We start from the raw sequence: 12,902 nt of genomic DNA, 5'->3' as shown, positions 1-12,902 counted from the left end.
CGAAATTACATTTCGAATAGAACTATTTTGGCTCAAAAGTGCGTACTTAAGAAGAAAAACTACTTTATAAAATGGTGGAGGCGATTTTTTTTTCGAATATCTGAAAAGAGGGAGATGTAGTAAATGTGTTTGGGAAACGCTGCTCTAAACTGTACTTATTTAACTTTAATGTTATTCAACCTATAAATAAGTCTTTTGACATAGAAAAAATATACTAAATTAAATTTTATTTTTTTAATTTGAAGTTTTATTTTATTTATTTTATATAGAACAGAACAAAAAACATGATTTTGATAAATATATTTTTTGTTTGTCTTTTTCAAAAATCTAGTTTCTGTATATAAAAAAAAGGTAGAATTGTATAACTTTTCACATTTTCATTAATAAATGGTTTTTTATTTTTTCAAAAACTAAGCATAAACAACAATATATATCATTTAGTCTAATCTAAATCATCTTCAACCAAATCTTCAAGCAATTCAACGTCTTCGTCTTGACTCGAAAAATTCATAAAGTTGCAGTCACGATCTATTAAATCAACAACAATTAAGTACCTTGGAACTGTTAAACTTTCATCTGCTACAAATTCATCTTGTGAACTGATCGAATTGTGTGAAACATTCCTGTAATTTATAATATTATTATATTTTGTTCATTAGATCTAATTTAAATTTTTTAATATTTTTTACAATATTAATATTATTTATAGTATACCTATACTTTCTTCCTTGAACATCTTCCTTGTAGTCTTTTTCATTTGCTTGTTGACTTTCTTTGAGCACGTGCTTCTCAAACTGATTTTCTGGTTTGCTATCATTATCAATAAAATCAAAATCCTCGTGTTTGATTGTTTTCAACTTTTCTGACTCAATAACCTCGTTGACAAAAATGTACCCTTTGGTATGAGTCAAAAAAGTACGAGCATTCCTAATAAAACAGTAATTCATTGCTACGTCTGAACAGTCTGTCATGTACACTCCCTTACCAAACCATCCATATTTAGAGTTTCTGAATCCTTTTTTTAATACACCTTTTACACCCTTTGAATCTGTTCCATGAAATAACATAAAGTTGTTGCTTTTTTCATCCAGCGTCGTTGTTGTTTTTGTCGGATGATTTTCTACAATCTTGTAAATTCTTAAGTTTGTAGATGAATACATTTTAGTAAAATCTCTTGTTGTATCAAAGAAGTTTTTAACAAGCTTGTATTCGTCTGAAGCAGGTCTAAGCTTTTCACGTTTGTATTTAGAAACTTTGTCTGTGTTTTTTGATTGTAAATCCATTTTTTAAACTTAACCTTTTACTTTAAATCTATATTTTAAAAAGTTTTTAAAAGTTTATTTGTATAAGCACTACCAATTAATGGTTTTTAAAAAACAGATCTAATACAAAATTAAAACATAGTATAGTTAATTTTACATTTTTAAACATTGTTAATAGTGTTAGTTAGATTTTATAATAAGGATAATTTGAGTTACCAGTAAAATACTTCACCTCTTAGAAAACTATAATATACAGTATTGGCATTTAGAACTTATGTTTTCATTATTATATCTTAAATTTATATTCTTTATAATTTTTTAATAAAACCTAGTATCAGGGTTGCCACTCGTTTTTACAAAAGGTAATACAGGTTTTCTAAATTTCTTCCAGGTTTTTAAAAGTATACATTTCTGGGTCTGTTTTTAGTTTAAAGTTAACTTTAAGGTAATTAACTGTGCTAAATAGTGCTAAAACATTGAAAAGATACTGTAGGTATACTTAAAATATGTTTTTTAATAAAAAAAAAATTATGTTTGATAATGACAATTTTTTTTTATCTATATGATAGATTTTTAAAGTCAAATCAAAATTTTTCTACTGAAAATATGGAAATTTTTAAATTTCCAAATTTTTCCAGGTTTTTTGCCTGAATTGTCAAATTTCAGGTTTTTCCAGGATTCCAGGTAAATTGGCAACCCTGTAGTATTTCAATTAATAAAAAACATTAAATTTACATTGCTTAGTATATTAGCTGGAGAATCTCATTCAAAAAATATATAAACTAAACAAAATGTTATATTTAAAACCAATAGTTAACTCATTTTTATCATAATAGTTGTATATTTTAAAAAATTAAAGAAATATGCTTACAACATAAACTTGATATTTTAACATGTTTAAAAAAAAATCGTTCCAAAGTCAACTCTGTAGCAACCTTGATCTACTACAAAATTTAAAACAATTAAAAAATTTAAAAATCTTAAAAATACTGTTCAGTATTCAATAAATTCTTATTCAAATACTTACACATTCATAACACAAATATATAACTTTACTTAATAAATTATCTAAAGTGTATACTTGATTATTTTAAGTTCATAAAACTAACCACCTTTACATCCTAAGATGTTACTGATTACTTTTATAATTACTACTTACTTTATTGAAACTTATATGCTGAAATATTTTGATATTTTTAAACTGTTCTGGGTTAAAGTCCAAAAATAGTTTCAATTAATAAGTTAGTGAAAACCTGTCAATTTTATAATTTAATAATTTTTTTTTATAATTTTTTATATAAAGTGAATAAACTTTTAAGTTTACAATCCAGCTTCAGTTATTTGAAATTGTTTAGTGCTACCTAAAAAATAACATACTATGTATTAACCTTCAATTCTGAATAAAAATTGTGGTTATAAAAAATATATTATGTCTAGATATTTTAAAACATAGTCAAAGTTAAAACTTTATAAGTATTTAATATAGCCTGAGTTTTACACAAAATTTTTAAACTAGGGTGGAAAACATTCAAGTTGTCAGGAGTTAGCCAGTAGTTTGTTTGACCATGGTCCATGTCCATTGTTTACCATGTTTTATTTAAATTTAAAAAATTTGAAACAATAACTGGTTTAAATCTAAAAGCTTAAGCACTTTAATAAAATCAAAAAACATTGAAGTAGATATCACTGTAGGGTTGTAGTTTAGTGTACAACCAAACCAAAAACCATTATTATATTTTAACTAAATTTAAAACTAGATAATAATTTAACGTATGCCGTATTACTTACCAGAATTAAGCATAATTGGTGATGGTTATATTTTGTTTAAAAGAACTTCAAAGACTTAAAACTAAATAACATCATACTTTAAAAAATAATTTAAGTTTTGTGAAAACTTTTACAAAATAATTAAATCTACAAAAATACTGATCAGTACTGAATAAGCTCTTAGTCAAATAATTACACTTACATAACATAAATACTTAACTTAATTTAAAAAACCTAAAACCTATACTTGATTTTTACTAACTTCATAAAAGTAATCAGCTTTACAATCTAAGCTGTTACTGCTAGCTTTTATAACTTATTTTACAACAGCATTAAAAAAAGAGATTTGTAACAAACCCATAATAAAAATAAAGTTTAGTACTGGAACTACATCTGGTAGGTCTTAACTACACTATAACTGCAAACACATTGTGGCTGGTTTATACAACTATATCTTAAAAATGTAAATTTGCTTCAAAAAAAAATTGCTTTTTGGTTAACTGATTTTATAATATTTGTTGTTCAACTAAATGATAAAGCAGTGAAACAAGTATTCCAATACACTTTTTAGATATTCTAAAATTTATTTCACGTAAACACTAAGTTTGTTCAATAGATAAATTTTAAATTCAATAAATTAAGTTTTAAATATGTATCGTAATATATATATAAAGTAAATATTTAATGATGGATTAAGTTCTATTTTAATTTCAATTGCCAAATAAAAAATTAAACTAAGAGTAAAAAAAATATTTTGAGTAAATAAAATCATAGAAATTTTTTCTATACTATATACTAACAACTAGTAAAAAACAATAAGTAGGTAAAAAACAATAACTTCTAGAGACGTTGATTTATAAAATGATGTAAAGCAAATTTTGACCAATATAAACCTCAAGATTAAACTGACTTTACTTCTAGGTTTATACTACTGCTACAAACTTAACATATATCACATAAAACACCTGTTTTTGAGATTTACTTAATACACTTTGGTTGAATGTTTCAAAAAAAAACATTTTTAAAAAGATATTTTTCACGAATAATTATAACAAAAACTTTTATTCCTTTAGATATTGTTTTGATTAGCTTTGAAATTCTTTTTGTACTCGACAAGTTTTTTAAATTCAAAACGCAAACTCGTCATTTTTTTGCTTTATATGCCAATAATAATTAATTTAACATATAACAACAAAAAAAAAATTAGTGATAAAAAGGTACTGAATACCATTGTATAATAAAACAATAAAAACAAAAACAAAAAATCTTCAAATACTTAATTCATCAATGCAATTTGTTATCTTTGCTCGTGAACCTATATCAATTCAAATATTTTTTTTGGCTTTTCTCCATCGAAAATAACTAAAATAAATATCCTTGTAGGTAGTTCATATTTATTTTAGTAAGGTAAGAAAGATTTATCAAAAACTTGTTTAACTGTATTTACACAAAATTATGAATGTTTATTAAGAATCATTATTTTAACAAAAAAGAATGTTTATAAAATTCAGTTGTAGCTAATAGACCTTGGAGTAATTTAAAGTTGAATTGGAGTAGAAATAACTTTATTAAAACCAAAAACGTTCTAGTTTAAAACAAAAAAGTTCTGGTGGATTTAAATATTTTACCTTTATTTTAGAGTGTTAACATAAGTTTAGTTAACATTACTACTGTTTTACCTATATATTCTATTACAAAATGTCACAAATAAGATTTGCTATTATATTTTACTTTTCCTGCTTCGTCGCAAAACTATTAATGAAATTTAGATGTAGAGGTATACAAAGTTCAATGATATCATTAGTTTTACTTTATATTTTGACAAGCTGAACTTTTGCTATGGTTTTAAACAAACTTGAACGGTGTGAGAGTTTTTAAAAGTTTGATGTTCATAATAAATTGAAATTTAGATTTAAAAGTATCTTAAAGCTTAAGTTAAACTCTGACATAGTTGCATTTCTTTGTAGATTTCAAAATGTAGATGTTTCTAAAACTTGCCATACTTACCAATAATAACTAATAATTATTAAAATCAAGTATAAAAAACTTTAAATGTAGATGTTTATTTAAATTTGCCATGTTTCTACACTTTTTTCTATTAATTCCAAAAATAATTAAATAACACATGAAACAATAAAAAAAATATAAAAAGGTGTTTTTGATTATTTGTATCATTGTGTAGTGAATTACTTGTGACCAGGACTATAAATTTCTATTTTTGCTAATTGTTTTTATTTGACGAACTTTTTAAGGTTAACAAATAGACACAACAACATGATAAATAAAAAATTATTTTCTTCTTGTTACTATTTACTTTTTAATAGTTGCCGTTCAACTATCATTGTTACCCATAACCTAACCCTTAATATTGGTCAGTAACTTTGGTTTTTTAATTATTTTATAATATTAGATATTATGATCTATAAGTTTAAACAATCATTCAAGGGTATGAACTTCAAATTAAAATGTTTCTAAAACTTGCTATGTTTGCCAATTTAAATTAATTATTTCTAAAATCAAGTATAAAGAACTTTAAATGTAGATGTTTAGTTAAATTTGCCATGTTTTTCCATGTTTTGCCATAAATGCCATAATTGCCAATAGTAGTTTTATTAATATAAAGTTAATAAATAAATAAAAATTATCATAAAAAGGTACTAAAATATTACTTCATAAAAAACAAAAACAACAAGTTTATTAAAATAAGCATCATATATTAAATTTATCACTACAATTTGTTATCTTGCTCGTGTATCTATTTGATTTTTGATTCAAATAACATTTTGGCTTTTATCCTACGAAAAAAAAAATATACATTTTTATGTAATTCATATTTATTTTAGTAAAGGCATTTCAGTTCAGCTAAATCTTATATTGATAGCTAACGAATAGACAGGAATTTTTTCTAACCATCTTTATAAGATTATCTTTTTAGTTTATGACATATATTTTATGGATAGATTTATGGTGAAATTAGTAGCGAGGTTTAGTTCAAAAAACCATCTAATTTTTAAAATATATTTTGTTTGGTTAACATTATTATAGCATGCATTTAAATATTTTTAATTATTTGTTAAATTGTTTAGTGAATGACTTGTGACAAGTATTGAAGGTATTTTTTATTTTTTCTCTCTATTTTTTTGAATTTACTGAACTTATTAAGGTTGACAAAATGACACAACAACACAATAAATGTATAAATGTATTTTCAATTCTCTAATAGTTTTCATGCATTTTAAATATCATTTTTACCCCTAACCTTTACCATTAGTCAGAAACTTTTTATTTATTTTATTTTTTTATATCTGAATATTGTGAACATTAAGTTTAAACTATAATGTCAAGGATAATACTGAAAATGAGGATGTTTTTAAAACTTGCCATATTTGCCAATTTAACTTAATTTTTATTTAAATCAAGTATAAAAAACTTTAAATGTAGATGTTTACTTAAATTTGCCATATTTAAACCATGTTTTGCCATAAATGCCATATTTGCCAATAGTAGTTATATTAACATGAAATAATAAATTATAAAATATTCATCATAAAAAGTTACTAAAATATTATTGATAAAAAACAAAAACAACAAGTTTAAAACAATAAACATCATATATTGAATTTATCACTATAATTTGTTATCTTTGCTTGTGTATCTATTTGATTCAAATAACATTTTGGCTTTTATCCTACGAAAATTAAAAAAGTCTATATATTTGTAGGTAGTTCATACTTTTTTTAGTAAGAGTATTTCAGTTTAGTGAAATCATACGATGATAGCTCAGGATTAGACAGGGATTTTTTCTAACAATCTTTATAAGTTTATCGTTTTAGTTTATGACATATATTTTATGGATAGATTAATAGTGAGATTAGTAGCGAGGTTTAGTTTAAAAAACCATCTAATTATTTAAAATATGTTTTGTTTAATTAACATTAGTATAGCGTCTATTTAAATGTTTTTAATTATTTTCTTATTGATTAGTGAATGACTTGTGACAAGGACTGAAGGTATTCTTAATTTTTTCTCTCTATTTTTTTGAATTTACTGAACTTATTAAGGTTAACAAAAAGACAAAACAACACAATAAATATATAAAAAACCTTTATTTGTATTTTCAATTATCTAATAGTTTTCATGCATTTTAAATATCATTTTTACCCCTAACCCTTACCATTAGTCAGTAACTTTTTATTTATTTTATTTTTTATTTCTGAATATTGTAAACTTTTAATTTAAACTATAATGTCAAGGATTTTCCTAAAAATGAAGATTTTTTTAAAACTTGCCACATTTGCCATAAAAAACTTAATTTTTATTTAAATCAAGTATAAAAAACTTTAAATGTAGATGTTTACTTAAATTTGCCATATTTAAACCATGTTTTGCCATAAATGCCATATTTGCCAATAGTAGTTATATTAACATGAAATAATAAATTATAAAACATTCATCATAAAAAGTTACTAAAATATTATTGATAAAAACAAAAACAACAAGTTTAAAAAAATAAACATCATATATTGAATTTATCACTATAATTTGTTATCTTTGCTTGTGTATCTATTTGATTCAAATAACATTTTGGCTTTTATCCTACGAAAATTAAAAAAGTCTATATATTTGTAGGTAGTTCATACTTTTTTTAGTAAGAGCATTTCAGTTTAGTGAAATCATACGATGATAGCTCAGGATTAGACAGGGATTTTTTCTAACAATCTTTATAAGTTTATCGTTTTAGTTTATGACATATATTTTATGGATAGATTAATAGTGAGATTAGTAGCGAGGTTTAGTTTAAAAAAACCATCTAATTATTTAAAATATGTTTTGTTTAATTAACATTAGTATAGCGTCTATTTAAATGTTTTTAATTATTTGTTAAATTGATTAGTGAATGACTTGTAACAAGGACTGAAGGTATTCTTAATCTTTTCTCTCTATTTATTTTGAATTTACTGAACTTATTAAGGTTAACAAAAAGACATAACAATACAACAAATATATAAAAAACTTTTTTTTTGTATTTTAAATTCTCTAATAGTTTTCATCCATTTTAAATTTCATTTTTACCCCTAACCCTTACCATTAGTCAGTAACTTTTTATTTATTTTATTTTTTATTTTTGGAAATTGTAAACTTATAATTTAAACTATAATGTCAAGGATATTCCTGAAAATGAAGATTTTTTTAAAACTTGCCACATTTGCCATAAAAAACCTAATTTTTATTTAAATCAAGTATAAAAAACTTTAAATGTAGATGTATACTTAAATTTGCCATGTTTTAACCATGTTTTGCCATAAATACCATATTTGTCAATAATAGTTATATTATCATGAATTAATTAAAAAAAGAAAAAATTTATTATAAAAAGGTACTAAAATATTATTGATAAAAAAAAAAAAACAACAAGTTTAAAAAAATAAGCATCATATGTTAAATTTATCACTACAATTTGTTATCTTTGCTCGTGTATCTATTTGATTCAAATAATATTTTGGCATTTATCCTACGAAAAAAATATATAAATCTGTTTGTAATTCTTATTTATTTTAGTAAAGGCATTTCAGTTCAGTTAAATCTAATATTGATAGTTCAGGATTAGACAGGAATTTTTTCTAACCCTCTTTATAAGGTTATCTTTTTAGTTTATGACATATATTTTATGGATAGATTTATGGTGAGATTAGTAGCGAGGTTTAATTTACAAAAACCATCTAATTATTCAAGATATGTTTTGTTTAATTAACATTAGTATGCATCCATTTAAATATTTTTAATTATTTGTTAAATTGATTAGTGAATGACTTGTAACAAGGACTGAAGGTATTCTTAATCTTTTCTCTCTATTTATTTTGAATTTACTGAACTTATTAAGGTTAACAAAAAGACATAACAACACAATAAATATATAAAAAACTTTTTTTTGTATTTTCAATTATCTAATAGTTTTCATGCATTTTAAATATCATTACCCCTAACCCTTACCATTAGTCAGTAACGTTTTATTTATTTTATTTTTTATTTTTGGAAATTGTGAACTTTAAATTTAAACTATAATGTCAAGGATAATACTGAATATGAAGATGTTTTAGAAATTGCCATATTTGCCAAAAAAAAAATAATTTTTATTTCAGGTGTAAGCATAAGTTTACCCTCATAGTTCATAACAAAATATCGCAAATCTGATTTACTATTTCATAATATCTCTCCTGCCTTGTCGCAAAACAAGTAAAAACATTTAGATGTAGAAGTATCCAAAACTCAATGATATCATTAGTTATATTTTATATTTTGACAAGCTAAATTTAACTTTTTGCTAGGATAATTTAATAAGTTTGAAGAAGGAAAAATTTTTTTTTTGATAATATAGTCAATTTTTTTATTTAAGGTACCTAAACGCTAATTCAGTTCTGACATATTTGCATGGTTTTATAGATCTCAAGATTGTTTTTAATCTTTTTTAACCTACAGATTAAGTTTTAACGTTTTTGAGACAAATATTGTATTATGATAAATTTTCTTAATTTAATAAATGTAATTACTCTTTCGTAAGTTAAATAATTGTTTTGTTTTTATAAATAGTTTTATTCTAAAATCAGGTAGACTTTTGTTTTGTAAGATCGGCAAAAATTTTTCAAAAATATACATTTTAAGAAATTATAAGCTAACTCGTAATTTATTGAACTTTTTAATCCTTAATAAAAGTACTAGAAAATTTCTAAAAAATATTTTTTAATAAAGCATAGCAAAAACATTTACGATATTAGTTATAGATTATTAGTTATACTCATTTTCTTTAACTACATCCTAACTATAAAGTTTTTTGATTCATCAGAGTTCAACTTTTTGAGTTTATTTTATATGCTGAAAGTAAATACAGCTGCAAAATTATTTTAATAAAAATTGGGATAATAAAGAATTAATTTTATAACTCTTTTTCTGGCTGTACCAGGTACATACGACAAAGTCTTAGTTTCTTATACAAATTCTTATACAATTTGTACTCAAAGTAATAAGTAGTTTAACAAAATGTTTTTATACTTAAAAGGTAGCCACATGTTATGCTTTAAGTAAACTTGTTCTAATTATAGTTAAAAAATTGTTTAGTGGTTTTAGTTTTAAGTAACTTTAAAGTTCATTTATTTATTAAACTAATTTACTTAATTCTTCTAATGAAAAACAAACTAGTAAATTTTATTAAGCTGACAAACTCAAGTTTTGTTTCATTCATATAAACATAAAACTTACTTTATAGCACATAATTTTAGTAAAACTTAACATAACAAGATATCGTAAAATACGAAATGGTAGCCATAATAAACAAAAGAAAAAACATACAACCAGTAACAGTCATAGCTAAAAAATGTAAAATTGACCGGAAAAAATGCATAACACAAACATTGAAGCTACCCGATAAAAGCGAACTGACTGTTGATGACTATCATTTGAAGTACTCCAGTACTAATAAAATGTTTTTCCAGAAATACAAGATTACTGATAAATGCATCGGATGGGGAGGACACGGGGCAGTGTTTATAGGTAATTGCGTAATTGGAATTACTACTTCTGTTAAAATTAAAAGTCTATGAGTAAAAATTCAAAAAAATGTTGAGTTTTGACGTTGTTACTAATCTGTAATAACTTATGATTAAAATAACTAAAAATAAGTTTCTTTAATAATTTTCATCAGATTTTGAATTTAGATTTTACAATATTGGTTACTGTAACATGCATTTGTTCACAGGCATGCCGGAACACGAAAACCTCAAAGTGGCAATAAAATATTTTTCTATGAAAAATGTTACTGGAATCCCTGAGGAAGTTGAAAAACACCAAAAAGTATTAGGGGCAGTGAAAGGAACAGTCTTGGAAAATAGTAAGAATTTCGTTTGCCTTATCCTTCAACATTATTTTCTTTTCACTAGAAATCACTTATACTTGACTTTTTTTTTCTTTCTTTTGCATGTCTTTCAATTTAGTCATGATGTCAGTATCAATGTCTATGATGCCTACGTTTGGCATGGAAAAAAAAAAGAACATAAACAGTGATCACAAAGATGTTAAATGTTTTAAAACTAAAAATAATCAATATTAAACAGATATAGTGAAACTAAAGGACTGGTACACTTATGAGGACTACTACATCATAGTGATGGAAAACCTGGACGGGTTCAAAGATATTTCAGCTTATTTAGACAAGCATGAATACATGGATGAGAAGAGAGCGAAGCTGTTGTTCAAGAAGGTTTGATAATTTTAAATTAAAAGATATGTTCTTTGTATAATTGTTTGTTAATAAAACTATGGCAGAATTAATTTTGAATTACTACCAACTACTAAAATATTCACTTATATTAAAAAGTAACAATTAAAAAAGTATCTAAGCTAAAAATTAAATAATTTATTGTAATCTAGTATCCGGATTCCGACTTTTTTAAAATTATAACCCTCCTCGATCAGGATAAAGTTTTCAAATTAGCTGGATCCGGATCCAACCGGATCCTGACTTAAAAATAATACTTGTATTAAGCAAGAAAAAGCAGAGGTTGAATAAAGTCAATTAAGTTTCGAACCTTACACTATATGTTACAAGAACCACTTGAAAAGTACATATGATCCGTATCCAGTAGATAACCACTTATAACTTATAATTAACTTGTGCTATTTATGATAATTTTAAACTGATTTAAAACCAACAATTTTTTTCAGGCGTACAAAACAATCAATCGCATGAACCAGAAGGGGGTGTACCATTTGGACGTTAAATTAGACAACATACTAATAAGAGAACATGAAGGCGACATTGAAGTGAAATTCGTTGATTTCGGATGCACTCACATAGAAAGCGATAAGGTCAGTTTTCTTTAGACACATTACTACGTTTACTTAGTTATATAAAGTTTCAATTTTTTTTTTATAACTGTATTTAAATATACAGATAACTTAATAAAAACTTTGGTAAATTTAATTTAATTTACATAAATATTCAATTTAAGGTTTACAAAACTTAAAAGAAAAGATACTAAATATTTATATAAAATTACTACCTACAATTGTTAAAATGATCTCAAAACTCGGTAAATGCCAAGAAAATCTAATGTTATTAATTTTTTTTAAAGCCGTTTGAAAACTGGAACTGCGTTGGCACGCAAGGATACAGATCTCCGGGAATAATCCAGGAGAAAACATACAAGGACGCCGACATCTTCGGAATGCTAGTCTCCGTGTACCTGATGGTGGAAGGTGATTTCATCTTCGACGATGACGATGACGTCAAGAAGGACTTCAAGGTGCCGAGGGATAAGAGCACATTGAAGTTCAACAAATTTATCACTGAAATGCTGAATGACGTTTTCAGCGGAACCTTCACGCACCAGAAGATAATGAAGCATGGATGGATGAGACGATAAAATTTTGTGTTCAGTTAATTATTTAAAAAAATAGTTATATAATTATTCAGTTTGATTGATTTTTTTCTGTAACATTTTGCTTTAATAAAATGCATTAGCAGAATAAGTCGTTATTTAATTTATATTGAAATTTTGAATAACATGGTTTTTAAAATTTAACTGTAAGATAAAAAATTGTTTTTAAGGTTAGCTGTTTAGATACCTAGCTAAATTTTATATTAAAAAGCTTCTAAATTAGTCATTCTGAAATTATAGAATTTAAAACAAGTCTGAAATAATATATAATACCATGGAATCATTTGGAAGCGTTAAACTTGAGTAAAAATAATTAAAACATTTAATCTAAACATAAATTTGTCATATATAAATATTAGTTTTTTGTTAAATTAAATAAGAAACGTAGTTATATATAATTAACAAGTAAAATATAATTTGAGGAGTTTTTATTCAATTTAAT

General features: G+C 24.0%; 1 protein-coding gene across 1 annotated transcript; it reads left to right on the top strand.

Annotated features, from left to right (window-relative positions):
• Positions 1 to 10,339: 10,339 nt before the first annotated feature.
• LOC145833676 (serine/threonine-protein kinase pim-3-like) lies at positions 10,340 to 12,445 on the top strand. Its single transcript, XM_082940825.1, has 5 exons — positions 10,340 to 10,574; positions 10,780 to 10,911; positions 11,135 to 11,280; positions 11,745 to 11,888; positions 12,155 to 12,445. The coding sequence occupies exons 1-5, from the start codon at positions 10,340 to 10,342 to the stop codon at positions 12,443 to 12,445; spliced, it is 948 nt and encodes a 315-aa protein (XP_082796951.1).
• Positions 12,446 to 12,902: the final 457 nt, after the last annotated feature.

The sequence above is a fragment of the Thalia democratica genome, chromosome 4 (assembly GCF_965202585.1).
Source record: "Thalia democratica chromosome 4, ktThaDemo2.hap1.1, whole genome shotgun sequence".
Taxonomy (NCBI): Eukaryota; Metazoa; Chordata; class Thaliacea; order Salpida; family Salpidae; genus Thalia; species Thalia democratica.
Note: the sequence above shows the minus strand (reverse complement) of the source record. Positions and strands in the feature narration are given on the sequence as shown.

What these genes read in the sequence shown, in the direction of transcription:
- LOC145833676 (XM_082940825.1), top strand. Translation starts at nt 10,340, where the DNA reads ATGGTAGCCATAATAAACAAAAGAAAAAACATACAACCAGTAACAGTC. An exon ending in ACACGGGGCAGTGTTTATAG is followed by an intron (nt 10,575 to 10,779) that starts GTAATTGCGTAA and finishes ATTTGTTCACAG; the next exon opens with GCATGCCGGAACACGAAAAC. An exon ending in CTCACATAGAAAGCGATAAG is followed by an intron (nt 11,889 to 12,154) that starts GTCAGTTTTCTT and finishes TTTTTTTTAAAG; the next exon opens with CCGTTTGAAAACTGGAACTG.